Source organism: Meles meles, chromosome 7 (genome assembly GCF_922984935.1).
Source record: "Meles meles chromosome 7, mMelMel3.1 paternal haplotype, whole genome shotgun sequence".
Lineage (NCBI taxonomy): Eukaryota > Metazoa > Chordata > Mammalia > Carnivora > Mustelidae > Meles > Meles meles.
The window spans coordinates 67480268-67502053 of record NC_060072.1 but is presented as its reverse complement, the minus strand read 5'-3'; the positions used below and the strand labels follow the sequence as shown (position 1 = coordinate 67502053).

General features: G+C 43.7%; 1 protein-coding gene across 1 annotated transcript; it reads left to right on the top strand.

The window, feature by feature from the left end:
• The first annotated feature begins 1558 nt into the window (after positions 1 to 1558).
• On the top strand, positions 1559 to 21504 carry KLHL42 (kelch like family member 42). Its single transcript, XM_046010946.1, has 3 exons — positions 1559 to 2568; positions 12568 to 12761; positions 16086 to 21504. The coding sequence occupies exons 1-3, from the start codon at positions 1697 to 1699 to the stop codon at positions 16535 to 16537; spliced, it is 1518 nt and encodes a 505-aa protein (XP_045866902.1). The 5' UTR covers positions 1559 to 1696; the 3' UTR covers positions 16538 to 21504.
• The last annotated feature ends 282 nt before the right edge of the window (positions 21505 to 21786 follow it).

Below are 21786 nucleotides of genomic sequence, written 5' to 3'. Positions count from 1 at the left end.
TTAACCAAAAAGGTGCTGAAATGATTTCATGCTTTACCAATCTGACTTTCTTCTCTGGTTTTTAACCCTTCCCCCCTTACTAAGGTAAAATGTTAATCCAGTTGTAGGAGGTAACTTGTTTCAAAAAGCGGAAATGTATGAAGAAGGTGTCATTTAACAACTTGTCATTCAAGAAGACAGATGAAGCTTGTCATAATAAACAAAGCCCAAATACATCTCCTCCCCAAGTTGAGGACTATTACGGAAGAATCTTGATCTGGGAAAAATTTCAAGGTTTTTGTTTTTGTTTTTTTGTAGGATAGGGTGCCTGTTCCCTCCCAGTCCTTATCCCTCCATCTACCCAAAGTTAACCTAACAGTATCCCCCTCACTCCCTTCTAAGATTAATTCATATCTCATGAACAACACGAGGTCCTCATTGTTTGGCCTGAGCTTTTTACTCATCTCTTCGCAACGTCCAGTGAGAGAAAACGGGAAGAAGTCGTCTCTCCTTAAGTAGTCCTCAGACGGGGCATGGGCAGGGGAATATAGGGTGGCAAGAAAAGCCACTCGGTAGGCTAGTATGACTAAAGGCGGCCAGACCTTCTGCCCAAAGGGTCACGTTCTGTCATGGCTAGCCCAACCAAATTGAAATAGGAAAAGCAATGACTGTTAGATGAGATTTTTAAAGAAGTCACGTGTCCTCACTTAAATTGTCTTTCTTTTAATAGCGTAAAAAGGATTAACGGGCCCCAGCAGCAAATACAAGCTCCTCCGCTTCCCGACCCGTTTCATCTGCTGCACTGTGCACCCCAGCGAGCCCTGCAGAACCTGCTGCCATCTGCCTGGACCTTCTTTCTGCAAGATGGCTCCTACACGATGACCATGGCGAAGAATCAGATCTAGGTGTCACCTGCGTGTGTGGAGACGGCCTACGTGCCTCGGGCCCCGGGACACTATGCCGGATAGGGCTAGATGGGCGATCCCAGATGTGATGTCATTTTGACTCCCAGGACCCCCGACTCCCATCATCCCGGTCCCCCCACGCCTGTTCCTTCTTTTTTTCTCTCTCTCCTGGCTTGTAAAGCAGCGCGGAAGAAACAGCGGACTGGCTTCACCGCCTCCAGTCCCCCTCCCAACCCGCGCATCGCTGCGGAGCCCGCAGGCCGCAGAGCCGCTGCGCCCGGCGTGCGGGGGAGGCTGCGGGTACGTGGCCGCAGCCTGAGCGCCCGGCCCGCAGCCCTCCAGCCCTCCCCGAAAGCCGGATCCGCTCGCAGGTCTGGCGGGCGGCAGGGGTCCTGCGGGCGGAAGTGAGAAGCGAGGCGTGGGAGGAGGCTGCAGACTGGGGGCTGGGATCCCCTCGGCGGCTGACGCGGCCCGGACAACCAGAACGAGGACGGCAGCCGCCTCCCGACGCCCGGCGCGCGGCAGCCGGGCCTTTTTTGGCGTTGAGGCAGAGCAGACGGGCAGGGCGGCCGCTCTCGGGGAGCGAGGCTGAGCCGCCGCCCCCAGGCCCAGGAGGAGGGACTGCCTCGGGGGCGCCGCCGCGACCCAGATAGGCCGGGCGAACGCGGGAGCTGAAGGCGGCCCGTCGCCTCCCTCCTCCTCCGCGGCGCCATCCCTCGGCGCGCCCAACCCGGAACCCGGCGAGCGCGTGGGGGTGGGGAGGCGAGCGCGCAGAGCTGGCGGGCACCCCCGCGGCCCCCAGCCCCCCAGCCATGTCGGCCGAGGAGATGGTGCAGATCCGCCTGGAGGACCGCTGCTACCCGGTGAGCAAGAGGAAGCTTATCGAGCAGAGCGACTATTTCCGCGCCCTCTACCGCTCCGGCATGCGCGAGGCCCTGAGCCAGGAGGCCGGCGGCCCCGAGGTGCAGCAGCTGCGCGGCCTCAGCGCCCCGGGCCTGCGCCTGGTGCTGGACTTCATCAACGCCGGCGGGGCCCGCGAAGGCTGGCTCCTGGGCCCGCAGGCGGAGAAGGGCGGCGGGGTGGAGGAGGAAGAGGAGATGGACGAGGTGAGCCTGCTGGCGGAGCTGGTGGAAGCGGCCTCCTTCCTTCAGGTCACGTCTCTGCTGCAGCTGCTGCTGTCCCAGGTGCGGCTCACCAACTGCCTGGAGCTGTACCGCCTGGCGCAGGTGTACGGGCTGCCCGACCTGCAGGAGGCCTGCCTGCGCTTCATGGTCGTCCACTTCCACGAGGTGCTGTGCAAGCCCCAGTTCCACCTCCTGGGGGCTCCTCCTCAGGCCCCCGGGGATGTCAGCCTGAAGCAGAGGCTGAGAGAGGCCCGGATGACCGGGACTCCGGTTCTTGTAGCCCTGGGGGATTTCCTGGGGGGACCCCTGGCCCCTCACCCCTACCAAGGGGAGCCCCCGTCCATGCTCAGGTATGAGGAGATGACCGAACGTTGGTTCCCGCTGGCCAACAACCTCCCTCCCGACCTGGTGAACGTCAGGGGTTACGGGTCCGCCATCCTGGACAACTACCTCTTCATAGTGGGCGGGTATAGGATCACTAGCCAGGAAATCTCTGCTGCGCACTCCTACAACCCCAGCACCAATGAGTGGCTCCAGGTGGCCTCCATGAACCAGAAGAGGTAAGCACCCAGCGGGGCTGCTTCTTTTCCCGTTCCATTCATTCACTTGCTCACTAGTTCGTTCATTCCCCTGATGTTTTCTGGGCAGTCACAGGAGGTTTTGCTGAGGTGGGAATGACATCCTCAGTAGTGTCGCTGGCTAGGACTCTGGCAGAGTTCCCAAGGAACGGAGAACTTTCGAGGAAGAAATGGCCCCCGCCAGGTCAACTAACCGAGTACTTTCCTTGCAGGTCTGGCGCTTTGAGGCACACTGCCTTTTTGCCTCTTTTGGGGGGGGGGGAGGGAGGGATGTCTGTGGTTTCCTGGGAGGGTACTGTAAAGGAAAACTTTTTTAAGTTTGCTTTCATTTTTACGTTTTTTTTTTTTTTTTTTATTTTTTAGGCTCTAATCCTGATTACAGTGACAGACCGGGCAGTGACCTGTAATGCTGTCTTGGGAGGATTTTTGTTGTTGTTATTGACTTTGAAGCTTTCCACACTGGGGCCCCAATCTGTGATTAGGAGATAACCATTAGAATTGTACCTTGGATTGTCTTTTTTATTTTGTATCCTCTCTTTTGCATCTCCCTTCCTTCCCAGACAGTTTCGTCATTGTTCTAAAATTTGAGCCTGGCAAGGGTCACATACAGAATTAGAACATTTCAGTCCACCCAACCTTCTCCCCTCCCATCCCCAAATCGCTCCCAACATGGGCTTGGGTGCCTTGAAGACAGGTAAAGGAGGAGGGGAGGCAAGGGAGAGTATGGAACAGAGGTGGGAAACGAAAAGAAAGGGGGGGGGGGAGAGCAGAGCAGATACAGGAAGAGATGGTAGGAAAGAAAGATGGTAGGACTCAAGATGGCCCAGAGCCATTTACACACAAGTGGGGAGAAGAATCAGTGTGACCCACGAAAGGACAGGAATACTCTTTCTTCTGCTACACTTGTATCCATCTCAACCCCCACATGGGCCCTTCCCTGAAGTGTGGAACAAGTAGTTGGGGGACTCACCACCAGGAAAAGAAAGTTGTAACTGGAATGGGAAGACCATTATACATACATACTTGACTTAAGGGTACCCCAGCCTGGCGGGGTGGGGGGAAGAGTGGCTTTATTTCTACTATAACATAAAATTCATTTTGGAAAGTGTTCTTTTTTTTCTGATGATAAAAATAATACATAATTATTCTAGAAAAGTGGAAAATGGAAAAGAATCAAGAAACAGAAAGACTATCACTCCTGTTCCCTCCCTCACAGAGGCAATACTATGTAGAGATTGGCATGTTTTCTTCCAAGCACTTTTTAGTGTATTATTTATACCACTGAGATGATACTGTATTTAAGATTTGGTATCAGAAGTGTTATTTTTAAGCAAATTCTACAAGCTTTAATTGAAGTAACAAAGGGACATTCAGTGGTTACGAATGGTGCTCAGATTTGGGGTGAAAGGCCCGGCTGGTTGTCTGTCACCTCTACACACGTGTGTCCAGCTGTATCAACTGCTGCTCAACAGAACCCCTCCACCCCCAAATCCAGCTTGAGCTCTAACATAACACCTCACAGAATTCTTATTTTTCTGTCTTTCCTTTTTTTTTTTAAGAGAAGTGGGGAGGGCTAAAGAGGGAGAGAGAATCCTAAGCAGGCTCCAAGTCCAGCACAGAGCCTGACGCAGGGTTTGATCTCATGACGCTGGCATCCTGACCTAAGCCAAAATCAAGTCAGATGCTTAGCCAACTGAGCCACTCAGGTGCCCCCTTTTCTTTCTTTACAAATCCTTGATAGTCTTTTTTCTTTTTTCTTTTTCTTTTCAGGAATATTCTTTATGTCCTCCAGGAAAAAATAAAGGTATTCAAGTAATTCGTAAATACATGCTTAGAAAAATTACAAATGACACGGAAAACCACAGAGCAGAGTAAAAGATACGTGTATCTACTGACATATATTTATATATTATACATTTGTAAATATTTGTTATAAATGTACATTTATGTAAACATAAGTATGTTGGTAATTGTTAGGGGAAAATGTATATATGCGTGTACATGCAGGGGTGTGTGTGCATTTTATATATATTTTTAGCATAGGTTTATTAGGCTGTGCTGATTATTATGACCATTCCACTTGGAGAATTTTTTCTGTATCAACAAATATCAACAAATACAGAGCTTTCTCACTCATTAAGAGCTGTATTCTAGCCTATTAAGACTGTTCCGTAATGTAATCAGCCCATCCCTTACTCATGAGCATTTAAATTGTTTCTATTTGCCATTATAAATCATGCTATAATGGCATGCCTGGGTGGCTCAGTTGGTTAAGCATCTGCCTTTGGCTCAGGTCATGATCCCAGGGTCCTGGAATGGGTCCCATGTTGGGCTCCCGCTCCAGAGGGAGTCTGCTTCTCTCTCTCCCTCTGCCCCTCCCCACACTTGTGCTCTCTCACTTGCTTACTCTCTCTTTCAAATACATAAGATCTTAAAAAAAAAAAAATGCTGTGTTGAACATCTTGGCATATATGTGCCTCTCTTAGAGGCATTTTTCAGTAGTCCTAAATGACAAATTCCTGGAATCCCTGGATAGGTGGGCCAAAGTATATATAAGTTTTAAATTTTGGTACCTCCTGCCAAATTGCCCATCAGAACATTGTTCAGATCTCCTCTCCTATCAACAGTGTCTGAGCTTGCCAGTTCCTATACTCCTGCCAAGACAAGATATTATCATCATTTTTTATTTTTACCAATCCAGTGGGCAAACACTGGTGTGAAACTTTCTGCTTGGAAGAGAAATTTTTCCTCTCAGATGTTTATTGGCCCTTCGTATATCTTTTATAAGTGGTCTTTGCCAATGAAAAAGAAAATTGGTTTGTCTTTTTCATATTCAGTTTAGAAATTCTGTTTACATATATAGAATCACTTTCTTGCTCTTAGGTAATGTTGCACTGTTTTCCCCCTTCCTTTATTTTACTGGAAGTCCTCAAAAATAAAATCCGCAAAGTGACTAGGCTGGTGTCGATGAGTAGAGGGGTGGGTTGGAGTGATGATGAATCAGAGAGCTCTCACCCCTCACCCCACCGCAAGAGGGCCCCACCCTTCTCACCCACAGCTTGTTGCTATCTCCAAGTATAGAAAGCATTGCCAGACAGCCAGATCCCCTGATTTTTAAAGGCTGGCAACTTACTGCATTGAAAAAACCAACATCAACAATAACAGAAACCTTGCAGACCAAACAAACTGTAGGACAACACCGGAATTGTGAGCCTCCAACTTTGGACATCAGGTTTATCATGTATTCTTACATGAGGAAATTTAAATTTTTTTGGAGTCAAATTTGTCATGTATATCCTATTACCTTTTAATCTTGCACAGGAAAGATGTCTACAAGTTAAGAATATACAAATATTCATCTGTCTTATAATCTATTTTATGGTTTTGCTTTTTTACATTTATATTTGAATGTGTTTGGGATTTATTTTTATGTAAGGTATAATGTAAGGTTATAGCATGTTTCTTAAATGTCTCAGTGGCCTCAGTCCTCACTGTGATTTGCACAACCAGTTATCAGACACTAATTTTCCTGTTTCCATATTGACAGTTTGGCTATTCCTTTACCAATAGCATATTTTTAAATTATTGCGGCTTGGTAAACTATTTTGTTGCCTTGTGGAATGGAGACCCATTTTTTTCTGTTGTTTTTTTTTTTTAAGATTTTATTTATTTGACAGAGAGAGAGAGATATCACAAGTAGGCAGAGAGGCAGGCAGAGAGGGGGGAAGCAGGCTCCCTGCTGAGCAGAGAGCCTGATGCGGGGCTCGATCCCAGGACCCTGAGATCATGACCTGAGCCAAAGGCAGAGGCTTAACCCACTGAGCCACCTAGGAGCCCCTTTTCTGTTTTACTTTGATTCTCTTAGCTATTCTTTGTACATTTTCCCTTTCAGAGAAACTTTAGAATCAGATTGTCAAGTCCTGTTGGAATTTTAATTGGGATGACATTGTATTTATCAGTTAAGTTGGAGGAGGATTAATAGTTCCGTAATACTTTGCAGATATAAAAATGGTTTGTTTTTCCATGTATTTAGGTCTTTTGATCTTTCAGGAAAGGTTTATAATCTTTGTATAGTCTATATATTTTTTGCAGTTATTCTCAGGAATTTCGTAGTTTTTTTTTTTTAACTTTTGTTTATTTATTTTTTAAGTAGGTTCTAGGCGAAGGTGGGGCTTGAACTCAAAACCCTGAGATTAAGAGTTTCGTGCTCTACTGACTGAGCCAGCCAGGCAACCCCGAGCTACTGTTTTTTTTTCTACACAGATACTTTTTTCCACCAAATTTTAAAATTGGGTACCATATTGAAATTTGTAACTACCTTTATTTCTCTCATACTTTGACTCAAATTTGACCTCAACTGGATGTGCCTTTCTGAACTCTCAGTTAGGCTAAATATTCAAATTCTTTGTTTCTCTAGAACACTCTCCACCTCGAATTGAAGTTTTCTGTTTATGTTTGTTTCTCTCCCTTCCAGTCAAGTCCAGTTCATTGCTTCTGTGTGCTCCTACTGCTAATGTGGTATCCACTAATTCATAGATGCTTGAAATGCGCCATTGTTTTTGAATTATGGATATATCATATGTTATTGTAAAAAAAGTGACTATTATTTTATTTTTTTTGAAATGTAACATTGTGAATATTTTTATCTTGTAACAGTCACTATAGTTATTTATAATAGCGGAAAAATAATGTTAGGTAACATTTAACTGAACATTTACTCTGTGCTAGGTACTGTTCTTACTGCTTTGCATGTATTATTTCAATTATTCTTCACAATGACTGTATCAGGCAGGTTCCCATTTTACAGTCAGAAACCGAGGCATAGAAAGTCAAGTAAATTGCTAAGGTGTGTAGTAAGTAGAGTCCAAAATGTAAATATCCATTGAATAGATATAACCATTTAGAGTATTTACAGTTTGGCTTATAGACTGGCAGTGACCATCTTCATGTGCATTTTTTAATTTTCTTGAAAATTATTTTCTTCAGAGAAGTGGAGCACAGATGCTTTGTGCTGCTTTTAAAAATTTCATTACGTGTGTTTGAGCTTCACCACAGCCTTCATGTCTAGTCATTATTGGGCAAACAACAAAGACGACATGGTTCCTGTCCTCAAGGAGTTTACATGATGAAACAAGTAAAAATGAAACTTAGAATGGGATTGTTTCTGGATAATGTATCTAATACAGTTTCTGTAAACACCAGAGGAAACTTAGAACCTTGAGGAAAAGCAGATTTCAGCCCCCGTGATTACACAGCATTTCACATCCGGCTTGATTCACTGCCTCTGTGATGTACCTTTACTGTTTTACTATGACAAAGTGGTCAAATGCAAAGCAGCCCACATTCCTCACGACTGAATAGGGTGGTGATCTCAGAATCTTATTGTATGGGGCAGGCAGGAACCCTAGCTTTGAGAGATTCTGTAAAGCCCTTTGCACCCTGGAGAAAATGGTGCATGTGACCAGTAGTGCTCCCTCCCCTCCCCCCCCCCCCAAAAGGAAGAAAGAGATGTTAGTTGTTGTGCCCGAACACTTGAAAATGGCAGTGTGAGAACACAGCAGAGCAGAGAGGCTGATTTGAAGTCCAGGGATACCACACTGCCCAGTGGTCTGCATGTGGGTTTGATCTCAGGAGTTGTCAGGACATCCATGTGAAAGCCTGTGTACCCACAACATTGCTTGCCCTCCCTCCTCACTTTCATTGGTGATAACTTGCAGGAACTGGCTACTATTGCAGCAATCCTGGTCATTCATTTCTCCATCTCTAACATCTCTAGTCTCTCTGATTGCCCTGTACTTTTGCTCTGCAATTGTTCTGTGTGTGAACGAGAAGCTGGGAGAGAGTTAAACAAGTTTCCTGGCTGAGATGGAATTACTGTCGTCAGCCTTAGCTGTTCCCTTTTTCTCTAGGCCAAAGTTTAGTATTTTAGGGCATTTCTGGTCTCCTTTCTGGTTAAGGTTGCAGCGGAGCCTGAGAATAGTGGGAAGGAAAGAAAACTATGTTTCTATTCATCCCCCACTCATCATGATTTTGTCCAGTAGTTGCTTCGTGTTCTCCAGTCTCTCAGACACCTAGTAGGTAGTGACATGCTGGTCCCCAGGGGAGGTTAATCCATAGAGAAGTGGCAGAAGGTAGGCATCAGGAGGAGGAGGAGGGGACGCAAAGACTCGAGTGCTCCACGAACTATGTAAGTCTTTTCTGAGTGGTTGAGAAAAGATCTTGCCATTTCTTTCTGATGTTTACTCCTATGGCAACAAACTTTTCTATGTAGCAAGCCCTAACAATGGTTCCTATTTCTTGAGCTCTTTACTCCGGGCCACATGTTGTAGACACTGTTTTAGACGTCACTTCCTATTTCACGCTCACAGCAGCTCTTTGGGAGTGGTAGTAGTATTGGCTCCATCTCCCCAAGGGGAAACTGAGGGTGAGTTTCATAAGCTTGCACAGTTACAGGGCCAGCACTCGAAGCCGCTCACACCTCTGTGTCACCGGCCGCCGTACAGCTGTATACAGCTACTGTTGATCTGTGTAGCAGGGTTCAGCGTGTTTCATGCCACTTAGTTTTTAAGGATTTGCTGGCTCTTTATTTCCTTAAGGTGAAGTAGTAGTTAAATCAGCATTTTTTTTTACCTTTATTTCTATTTACTGTAATTCAGTCAAGGATGTAGCTACAATACATCATTATTTGGTTTAAAAATTATTCTTTTTACCCCCTGAGGGTAGTATGTCAGGGATCAATATTAAAACACTAGAGATGGGGCGCCTGGGTGGCTCAGTGGGTTAAGCCGCTGCCTTCGGCTCAGGTCATGATCTCAGGGTCCTGGGATCGAGTCCCGCATCGGGCTCTCTGCTCAGCAGCGAGCCTGCTTCCCTCTCTCTCTCTCTCTCTGCCTGCCTGTCTACTTGTGATCTCTCTCTGTCAAATAAATAAATAAAATCTTTAAAAAAAAAAAAAACACTAGAGATGACAAATTTTTTTTTAATTTATTTATTTGACAGACAGAGATCACAAGTAGAGAGGCAGGCAGAGAGAGAGGAGGATGCAGGCTCCCTGCTGAGCAGAGAGCCCAATATGGGGCTCGATCCCAGGACCCTGGGATCATGACCTGAGCTGAAGGCAGAGGCTTTAACCCACTGAGCCACCCAGGCGCCCCTAGAGATGACAATTTTTTTAAAAAAGCCATAGCTTGGATTCATACTTTCACCCTTCAGGAAGTAAAGAGTGAAAGAGTTACTTTCAGAGAGTAGGAAATGAGGTGCTTCATGGTGAGAATTTATGGATGAGAGAGCACTTTGTATGTAATTCCAGAATACATCCCAGAGGGTGACTGTTGCAGTTAACAAATGACAAAGAGACCTTCTCGGAGTTAAGAAATTTAGCCTTATGATGCCCAGAAAAAGCATTCCCTTTTGTGACCCCATTCTGCAGGTGTTCCCCTTTTCGACTCTTCCTGTGTGTTATATGTTCCTTTCTCCACTTCACAGGTCGGGAAACTGAGGATCAGATGAACTAAGATTCGCTGACTTGTTCAAGGTCACACAGCCGTTGGGTAGTGGAGCTGAGCTCTCCCGGTGTGAGCCTGGGCTCATAATCCTCAGCAGGACGCGTCTTCACTAAGTGGTCTGGTTTGGGGTGGCAGTTTTATCTTCAACTCAATATTGAAAAGCGTCTTCTCTTCAAGTGAATTTGAGCATGCTGGATCTGGAGAGATGGAATTGTTTACTTTTAACTGCTTACTCATTCAGCCCTTACATGTTTACTTAGGACAAGTGATTATGCTGGATGAATATTTTTTTTAAAAGATTTTATTTATTTATTTGACAGAGATCACAAGTAGGCAGAGAGGCAGGCAGAGAGAGAGCGAGAGGGAAGCAGGCTCCCTGCTGAGCAGAGAGCCCAATGCAGGACTCGATCCCAGAACCCTGAGATCATGACCTGAGCTGAAGGCAGCGGCTTAACCCACTGAGCCACCCAGGTGGCCCCCCCCTTTTTTTAAATGCTGGATGAATATTAAAAACTGTTTTGATCTTAGAAAATTTACTATCCGCGTACCTTTAGGGAGCAAAAACAAATTGCAGGCTGGTAATTTAGTCCTTACTTGCAAGCTTTATTTCCTTTGGTTCCCCAAATTTGCACACACAGAGAGGGCATCATGGTCAGATTTTAAGGACCATTGGCAGCAGGCAAAGTAAGCAACATGAAGTAGAGACCCCCCAGTGACTGCCACCCCAGCGAAGTCTGTTGGCATGAAATGTGACTGGCTGGCTAGGTATAATGGACAATGTGAGGTTTTTGCTGAAGAGTACTCTGTTCACTTTCTGATTTGAAAAACAACTCATTTAAACGGACACGTTTAAACAGACTCATTTAAACGGACACGTTGCAGGCACCTTTGAAAACATCTTACTGTTTTAGTAGGTGTAGGTGGCTATTACCCACATGTCCTATGTCATGGTGCATCAGTGTTGATTACACTCCTGCTAGGAGATCACACATGAGCGACTTGTTCCCTGTTTCTTCCTCATCTACCCTCTTACCTGCGTTTTTCTTATGTGGCCTCGACCCCCGTTCTTTCTTAACATATTGTTAATTTTGAAGACACTGTTGTATTGGTGGTAGATGTGGTCTCTAAATTTACGTGGTCTACTTTCTTTATTTCAAACACTAGAAAACTAAGAAATTATAATGATAGTATCTTATCTCAGTGTGGTACTTCCTGAGATACTGTTGCCTGTAATGTCTTGACCATCCTGTGATGGGTATTATCCCCATACCAGCAATAGTGAATTGCGGTGTTTGGGCTAGAGTCAGAGAGCTGCTTCAGGTCTTTCTGTTGCATTGTGCTCTGCTCACACTCCTGTAAACTTGAGACTGCTGCGCCGATCTGGGAGACTGGCCCAAATGTGTATCCCATCTGGCCTTCAAGGAGTCATTAATTTCTGTGCACTACACTGGAACAAATTAGTTTTTTCTTTTCAATTCAGAAGTTAAAAGTTACAAGACTTTTATGTAGCATCTGAAGCTGATGAGCAGTATTTGATTGTATTACTGAATATGGGGCTTAAAACCAGTGTCTTCTCCTTTTAAAATCATTTTATTTATTTGAGAGAGACAGAGATAGTGAGAGAGAGCATGAGCAGGAAGGAGAGGGAGAAGCAGACTCCCTACTGAGCAGGGAGCCTGACACAGCTAGGGCTCCATCCCAGAACCCTGGAATCATGACCTGAGCCAAAGGCAGACGCTCAACCAGCTGAGCCACCCGGGTGCCCCTAAAATTATTTTCTATTATGATAAGTGAGCATTTGTTGATTTAAGTATTTGTTAACATATGGAATCCCCCGTAAGTGTGCTGTATCAAAATATGTTAGTTCGGTGCTTATGTAGCCCTATAGTGTTGTGAAACAGTATGTAAGATGCCTTTGTATGGAGTGGTGGGATTGGGGGGGCGAGAGATCTGTCAGGTGCACTTGTGGTAAAGGGGTCTTTGAACTACCCTCTAGCATCCACCCTTAGCATTCGCACCATAGGAGGTGCTAGCGTGTACCTAACATGGAGCCTCCTCAATGGGGAGGAAGAATGGGAAACATGCTGAGTAGAAAGACAAGGGAGGGAGGTGGTTATGTGTTCCTCCCTGAACACTTGCTCCCGCTTTTAAAAGAAATATTAAGCCTACTATATACAAAATTTCTTTGGTTCTTGGCATAAGGCTAAGCAAGACTACTCTTGGTTATATTGAGTTGCTTATCTCTAATTGCTAAAATTTGAAAAATGCTTCATTCTTGTGAATTCTGAGATAGGAGTGAAATTTGAGGTGTCATTTGGCCATTCCTCTGTCCCCAGGCAGAATGGTACCCAACTTGGAGAGCTCATTTTCTTTAGATATCCAGCACATTCCTCAGTCTGCTTTAGTAGTTCATGCCATTGCCTTCTTTTAATGGTCAAGAAAACTGACTCTCTGGGCCTTTGTATCTCTCTTTCAGGTCTAACTTCAAACTTGTGGCTGTTAATTCAAAACTCTATGCCATTGGTGGGCAGGCCGTTTCTAATGTTGAGTGTTACAATCCCGAGCAGGATGCCTGGAATTTTGTGGCACCCTTACCAAATCCTCTGGCCGAGTTCTCTGCGTGTGAGTGTAAGGGAAAAATTTATGTCATTGGAGGATATACGACCAGAGGTAAGTGAAGGGGCCAAGTAAGTGATCCTCTTCCATGTGAGCTTGGGCAGCCTGGGGAAACGCTCTGATGTACATATTGTAATCTCATACATTATATACTGGATATTTGCATATCTGGGAGGAAGAGAGTTGAGTATTACAAGGGTACTTTGGACAGAAGGGATCTTTGATGCCTTTGTGTGAGCATGAAAATTGAATGGGGTAGAGGATGTGATGAAGAGAGTATGTATTTTCTTTTTGCTCTGGAAATCCAGCCTTGTGACCGCCTGTCTTGTGACTGGACTGGGTAAGTGCCATCCTTCTCCTAAACACATTTAACACTATGGAATTTAGGGCCAGAACATCCTTGCAGATCTGTGTTTTCACTTTCTTCATTCTTGAGCACAAACATATCAGACAATTCCAGAAGCTCAGCTCAAGGCTGTTGTTCACATAGTGTAAGAGGATTACAAGAGACACGAATATAAGAGAATTTTTTCCTGACCAGAAGTGGGAGGTGGTTATGCTATTTATTAAGCTGTACTGTTTTTGGTGGGCATTTGGCATTAAAAATTTGGAAATAAGTTTTTCCAGTAGGTTTTATACTGCTGTTCTTGGTAGATAGCATCTCACATGATTGTGACAAACTTGGTTGTGTTAGGAGGTGGTGGTGGCCCACTAGGTAGAAGTGTGTCTTGCCTTTTATCTCTCTCCCCCACTTGTGTCTGAGTTACCTCTCAGCCAATGAAATTTATTTATTTTTTATTTTTTAAAAAAGATTTTATTAATTATTTGACAGCAATAGAAAGCGCATATCTTTTAGGGGGCCACTGTTGAACTCAGTACAGGTGCTGTGTTTATGCATCTAAGGAGAGGCAGTGACCAAGAGGAATGCATGGGAAGCAGTGAGCTTTTTTTTTTTTTTATCCGTGCCTCTCCCTCATGACTTTCCACTAAAGATAAGATAATTGGCAGCTTTTTTTGGTAACAAATAATTGAAAAAAAAAAAAGAGAGAGAGAGAGAGAGACCTAGCAGCCATTTCTTTTACCTTCCACATTGGTGTTTGGGTACAGTGGTCAACTTCATGTGCTTAACGAAACCATAGCCCCCAGAGAATTCCTGTGTGTGCATATGTACCTCTGGGTGTCTGTGTGTCTCTTCTCTTAGGAAAGTAAATACAGTTATTTACTTTTGAACATTTCTAAGAATTCTGATTCCTCCCCAGATTTTGTAACCCAGAATGCACTCTGTGGGCTGACATAATGCACACATATCCCTTGGCTTCTCTTGTGACCAGGAGCTGGGAAGCCCTGACAGGCAGCACTGTAACCCAAGAGTACTCTGCTGGTAGATTTCCTAGTTTTTCCATGACACTGGCTGAGCAAATGTTCTTTAGATTTGACCTGGAAAACCCTTGTTTGTGTGTTTTCTAGTTTCTCAGGCCACTACTAATGTACCTTCTTCACTCGGGCCACCCATGGTGATTCCTGCCCTGGATCCCCCGAGCCAAATACCTGTGATGGGATGGTTCGGTGATGTGGATGGATGAGTGTTTGTGTAAGGGTTGAAAACGGGTTTTCTGAGATGAGAGGGCGGGACAGTCCCTTGTACTCTGAAACACCCCTCCTCTTCTGTGTGGGATCTTCCCAGCACTTCCTAATAGTTACCTGGATTTTAAATAAGGAATTATAATTGTCATAAAACAAAATACAGGGCTCAAAGTTGGGCTCTTGGCTGGCTGACTTCTTAAGTTAGGTAGCCTTTTAAAATTTAGGAAGTAATAGTTCATGATTTTTATGACAGCTGTTTGATTATATTGATTCTGTAGCAGGCATTGAGGAAATTAAAAGAAACCCCATAGAGAGCAATAGTAATCACTCAAGGGAAGCAGGGTGATTTGCTGAAGTTCAGAATCACCTCTCAGTATAAAAGCAAAAAGGTTATTCCACCAACTCAAACCACCTCATCATGGTCTGAGCCCTTGTTGGGTGAGGAGAGAAAACATTTACAGAAGACCTGGGAAGACCTTCAGACCTGGAACTGAGAAATAAGTCCTTTATTCATGCGGTGGGAAGCCAGGTTACTAAGGAGCACTTTTGATACATTGGAACCAAACTCCCTTGGACTGTCTCTGGAATGAGTTTCTTCATAATATCTACAATAAAAAGAAATACAAGGAGGTATTAGTGTGGGTGGAAAAGAGAGGGACTGTTTGCTAAAGCTGTAGCAATTCTGAAATTTCTACAGGTGGGGGGACACGTGCACACACAGGACTCGGTCTCCTTTCCATTCTTTCTGTGCCCTCTAAGAGGCCCTCAACTTGATACCAGAGGTGGGGGTGGAGCTCCTTTATCCTTGCTAACTTGGGGGTGGGTCCCTCTGTGTCAGGAGGAAGTGTTGTACCCTTTAGTTCCATGTCTCTTCCCAAACTGAGTTGTCTGTTACACTGAATGGATTTTGTTTGTTTAAACAACAACAACAACAACAAAGAGAAAGTTCATTCGTTCTGATAACTCAGAGCATTTTTTCTTCTGCTGAGGCTAACATATGCCACTTACTCTTTCCTAGAGGAGAAGAGGATAAAAAAGAACAATTAAAGAAAAATGAAACTAGTTATTTTAAATTTCACAAGCATTTTTCAAAAAGAAAGTAGGCAGTATTTTTCCTTAAAGCAGCTGTGAATTCAAGATAATGTTAGAGTAGCCTTTGATCTACTTTCTGATTTTATCCACACAAGAACCAGCCATCTCTGGGGAAGCAGGCTTCGGGGAGAGGGAAGGGCCTTTGTGAGTATGTCTCTGCTGTATAGTCAGGACATCGAATTGCCAAGTGATTCTATGGCTTGAAGGCCGCAGTGAGAATTTCTAGGGTTTCTCCTGACTTGCAGTTGTGTGTTGTTTCCTTTAGATTAACCCTTGAAGATCTTGCTTGGCTCACTTGTCTTGTTTAGTAGAGTTGCTTGTCAAGAGTAGATCCCTTGGGGCTCCGCCTGTCACCTGTATTAAGATGTCAGTAATTCTTTAGTGATTGAGGAGAGTTCCAAGGCTCTGATTCTTTTTACATTGGACTGGTGGTTCTAAAATGCTCCAATCACAGCAGACCGTGTCCTGGCCTTCTTGATTCCGAGAGTCTCCCAGGGAGGGGCATGCCGGATGCGGATAAGGGGGATGGTTCTAAACAGATGATCTCCCAGCCATTACTGTTGTCCCAACCTCTGCTTCTCTGGAGTCGTTTTGCCTCTGTGTGACCAGATGGTCCAGGCGGGGGCAGATGTTATCATAGCGTGCACGGGCAGTGGTGCTGCTCAGGGCCATGTCCTCATTTGGCTTCTTTCTTCCTTTCAGACCGCAACATGAACATTTTGCAGTATTGCCCCTCAGCCGACATCTGGACACTGTTTGAAACCTGTGACGTCCACATTCGCAAGCAGCAGATGGTATCTGTTGAGGAGACCATCTATATCGTGGGCGGCTGTCTGCATGAGCTGGGGCCCAACCGGAGGAGCAGCCAGAGCGAGGACATGCTCACGGTGCAGTCCTACAATACGGTTACGCGGCAGTGGCTCTACCTCAAGGAGAACACGTCCAAATCGGGGCTTAACTTGACTTGCGCGCTGCACAACGACGGCATCTACATCATGAGCAGAGATGTGACCCTGTCCACCAGCTTGGAACATCGAGTTTTTCTCAAGTACAACATCTTCTCAGATAGTTGGGAAGCATTCAGACGTTTCCCGGCCTTTGGACACAACTTGCTGGTTTCCTCTCTTTATCTGCCCAATAAAACGGAAACATGACTGAACCGATTTAGGATTTAAAAGAAACCTGGTTCAAGGCAGAAAAAGAAAAAAAAAAAAGTAGTGTCCCATTTCCAGGGAGGCTAATTTCTAAAGGGAGAAAATGGGTTAATGTAGGTCACATGTACAATAGCTGTAAATAAGCTTACTTGAACTAATTACTTGAACACTTGTGGAGAAAAGAGACCAACTTTGTTATTTTTTTAATTATTGATTTTTAAATGATGGGAACAAATCCATGATACTATTTTCATCAAATATGGTACCCTTGGGCCAGTGACTTAAACTGATCAAGAAAAAGAAGATTCATTGTGTCTGCTTTAGTAAAGGACCAAAGTCAATAGTTGATGTGAATGGTAAAGATCATTTTAAAATCTGTTTTATTTAGGTCACTTGAAATATCTTAAGTGAGAGATTTTTCATTTTACTTGAGATACATTTATATTAACACTGTTATTCACCCCTTTTCTCCCCTATTCTTACCCACATATACTTCCAGTGGTTTAAAAATAGGGTTCTGTGTTTATTTTATTTGCACACTACTTTCCAGGAAACTTACAATGATGGAGCCCTAGAGTGAGTCCTTACAAGCTTCCAGTCCTCCCAGAACCTTTCTTAAAAACCTTCTCAGCTATTTTTCCAAACTTCTTTTGCAATTATGTGTACTGAATAGACAGGTGTAACCTCTTATTTCATTTAGGTGGCAGATAAGTTGCATTGCTAGGCATTCTGTATTGTTTAAAAGAGAGGATGTATTGTTTAGAAGGATGGAGATAGATATATATATATATATATATTTTTTTTTTTTTTTTTTTGAAATCAAGTCTTAAATTTAAATGGGAAGGGAAGACCAAATAAGGAAAAAAAAAAAAAAAACTGCCTTTAAGAGTTACTTTTGATGAATGTCTTTGACTTAGTTCTGTTTTTGAGATAAGAAAGATAAGTTCATCATCTTTAGATCAGACATCTTTCTAATTTAACCTTAGCCTTTTAATTCACACTTTGCTTTTATGAGGAAAGGTGAGGATAGCTGTGGGACTTTGCTGCTGGAGAGGGAAGAAACTCTTGTGGAAGAGGAATGGCCTCTGGTGGTATCTCTGAAATTCGGGAAGTTGCTCTACTTGCCTTGGTGGTTGAGTCAGATGGAGCCCCAGCTCCAGCAATTGTCAGTAAGTCAGCTAACACGAATATAAAGTTTCTGCCAGTCATAGCTCCATCCCTTTAAAAAATATATATACTTATAGAAATGTTATTCTTTCTGAGCTTCTCTGATCTTTTGTAATAGGATGGTGAAGCTGGGAGCTGGAGTCCATCCTTCTGCTCTAACATTCCAGTTACAGTGCACCTCACTTTAAGAACGTCCCGCAGAAAAACAAAAAACTGTCATGGCAAATCCATGTGTTCTGCGAGGTTACCCAGTGCCTCAGGTAGGCATTCATCCCGCGGACATGGTGCAGAGGACCAGTCACTTTGGCAGAGCTCCCCAGGTTCTCACAAGGTCACTACAGGGTTTCTTGACAACCATGGCCTGCGAGCAGAGTGAAAATAGGGGGTCTGGTTGTAAAAATTCTATTTGCACAACTTTTTAGGAATACTTCTATTAAGTAAATTGAGGCAAGCCTTCATTGTGGACCTGGGAACAGCTCTTGGATCTTGTCACCAAATAATCATATTGGTACTCTACTTACGTTCCTTAAGGGTTTCTAAGCCATACCCATTTATTCAAATACTCAGCCTTTTTTTTTTTTAAAACTCAACTGAAATCTTCTTAGGGATGGTACTTTAATAATAGATTTATATTAATTTATATTCATTATGGAATTGAATTTCCAGTGACCTATAATTTCATTGCATATATTTAAAAATCTAATTTATTTTAGATAGTGTTAACTTTTGTTGCTACAGATCTTAACTTTTTTAAAGCTTCACTTTGTGTATTCCGAAGAGTCTAGCCAGTTGAATTTGTTCTGGACAATTAGACCTTTGCTTGTAAATAACCATATCATTTAAATGTAATATTATTGCTGCCAACCAGTTCTCTTCCTGGTTACGTTCTTTGGGTCTGTTTCCCTCATGCCAACAATTAGATTCTTGGACCAAGTGAAGGAATACTCTGATCCACAAAGCTCTTTTTATAAACCGGGTTTGATGTGTGTGCATATGTGCATATTATCTGTGTGTGTGTGTGTGTGTGTGTGTGTGTGCATGCACGTCCTGGCATATTATTGCTCTAAGATGTCCAGACGTCTAACAACGTTTTTGTCACTCTGGACTGCCAGCTGTACTTGGGCGAGGAGGAATGTGTAATAGGAACTGACCTGTGGATTTGGGTCATCATTCTTCGGGCTGTGCACATCAGCTATGTTGGCATTTTGAGGATAATTTTAATTTAGCTCTATTCTCACATTGGTGCCATTGTTGTAGTGAAGACTCTACCTATGATGAGGGAATGTTGTTTTGAAAGGTCCCTGTCATCCCCCAGGACTTGCTTTTTTTTTTTTAATTAAGTGTTTATTTTAATTCTAGTATAGTTAACATACAGTGTTATATTAGTTTCAGGTGTACAGTGTAGTACTCTTTGATAATATTCTTCTGCTTTCTTCCTTTCTCTCAATGCTTCATCCTTCTTTTCTGACATGCTTCTGAGGGGTGCCAACCTCCCACGATGGGGAGGAGAGTTAGCGAGAGGACCCCTGCTAGTGGGAGCCACCTCGCCAGAAGAAACCCGTTTTATGAAGAATGATCTGGGTAGCAGAGGGAGGTTGGTTCTCCCTGTTCTTCTTTCTGGCTTTCTTCTTAACACTCTTGGTTTCAGAGGCCTCTCCCCTTAGCATCCTTGAAAGTTTTTCTGATGAAAGAGTAGGAGTTGATTTTTTCAACAGTGTGGGTTAAGTCATAACAATGAAGTACTGAGAAGGTTTTGGATTCTATTAAGAAACAAATAGATTAAGATTTAGCATGAATACCAAAGAGAATTGAGCTCGGCCATGTTTTCTTGAACCAAAATCCCAAGTAATTCCAAACGCCTTAGATGTCAGTTAAAGCTGTACTCAGATGGACAAAGCTCTTTCTCTCCAAAGGGAATTAGAAGGAAATACTTGTTTTCTTTCAGTAAAGAATTACTTAATGAGCATTGTGGATGCCATGTTTTCAGATTTCCAGGTCATGACCCTACCTGTTTGGCCACACAAGTAAATTGAGTGGAAAGGCCTTGGCCTTCTTGATCAACCAGCGTCTAATGAGCAGTGGCTTAATACAGAGCACTCGTGAGGCAGCATAGTGACAGAAAGGGAACATGGGTGAGTTGTTGGATGCCTTTTCCTTGACTAGATAACGTCTGTGCCACTGTTCTCTGATGGTGGCATCATGAATCAGTAGCACTCCCTTCCTCTGTGCCAGGAATTGGTCTCATAGTCCATGTCATCAGAGCTGCCTGGCATCCATTGCCCAGCCATCAGAGTGAGATGAATGAAGTGTCTTTCTCATCCTGCCTTAGACAGAGGAGTGAATGAAATAGTGAGTAGATACCATCCAGAATGACTTTTTAAAAATTTTATTTTATTTATTTATTTGTGAGAGAGGGATCACAAGTAGGCAGAGAAGCAGGCCGAAAGCAGGCTTACTGCTGAGCAGAGAGCCTAATGTGGGGCTTGATCCCAGGACTCTGAGATCATGACCTGAGCCAAAGGCAGAGGCTTAACCCACTGAGCCACCCAGGCACCCCCCAAGAAAGGCTTTGAAAGCACTGAGCTGATTCAGCTCCATTCCCTGGTTCCCAGAAATACTTACTGAAAGTCTGTTGTGTGCAGGACAATATATTAAGAACTAGGGATATAGATGTAAATGAGTCACGCCCCCTGACCTGGAGTGCTTACAGCCTTGTGAAAATGTTTGCTATATCATTGTAACCCATGTCCTCTAAGATGCCCACATTTGTCGGGCATACTGGGGCTCTGTGGCCTGGCTGCCTCTCGTCTGTCTACTGCTTCATGATCTAACAATTCTTATGAACCATCTTTTCTCTAAATTTGAACATCACAACCTAGGTTTCTGTTCTAAGGGTATGCTTTTTTTCTCACTACCTTTCATAGTCTTCTCTGTACTTCATTTTTCCAAAAAAAAAAATGTGATCTGCTTTAAAGATAATTACTAGGCACACAGCTTATGTGGCTAAGGGCTCAACAGCTCAATCCCTTGAGAAGGGGGAGCAAAGTCAGGGAAGTGAGTATTGGGGGAGAGGGGAACTCTTCACTTGTGTGTTTGTACCTATGCCTTTAAAACACTTCCATAAAAAGCATTACTAAATGGTCATTAAGACACCGGTCCTGACGGAAAGTCGGTTGACGCAACCTGTGTGATCACTTATCAAAGGGTATTTTTCTCTCCTTACGTTTCATTCATGTAAGAATATTTGCTGTTTTCATTCTCTTGTGTTAATTTAGGAACACGGTATAAAATACATACCAATGGACATAATGCTAACTTCTGCACTTGACATCACCATTTTTATCATTCCTCTAGAACACATTAAATGTAAAAGATGGCCAATTTTGAGGAGTGAAAGTCCACTGAGATGACTTTGGTAGGGTTGGCTGCTGCTTTCTCAAATGGATGTCACAGTTTGTTCCTAGTAAAGAAAAGGAAAATGTAATTTGCATTATTGTGTCATTTTTCTAAGAAAAATCTTAATGGGGTTCTTTAGATGTCTCTACAATGTTTTCATATGTAGTGGTTATTTTAGAAGAGTGAATAATCTGTAGAATGAACAATTATGTTTTGTTATGACTGACACTTTGTTAAAAAGGTTGTATTGTGTCTTCAAGTATGGCTTAAAATGTAAAGATTATGATATGATTTGTCCAAATACAATGATGCCTATGATGCCCTCACTCAAATAGCATTTGTTCTGTGTTTATAACTAGAACTGTAGAAGAAAATCTCTTCAAATAAAATAGTTCAAAATCTTAGCAATCTAAATTGTTGTCCATTAGGTACTGTGTACCAGCTGTGTGGTTGGGGCTGTGCGGAGCAGAGAGGACACGGGTCCCTCAGGTGTGGGTTCTTGACCCACAGGGAAGGCTAGACTAGCACAGATGGACCAGCTAGAGAGGCAGTAGTCCTGTAGGAAGATGGGCCAAATGTGGTAGCAAATGTTGCCAGAGCCTTTAGTGTCTGGAGAAGAGGGATCTGGGAGGAGGATCTCTGAAGCCTTAGAATTCTGACGTCTCAATCCCACCATTCATCACCAC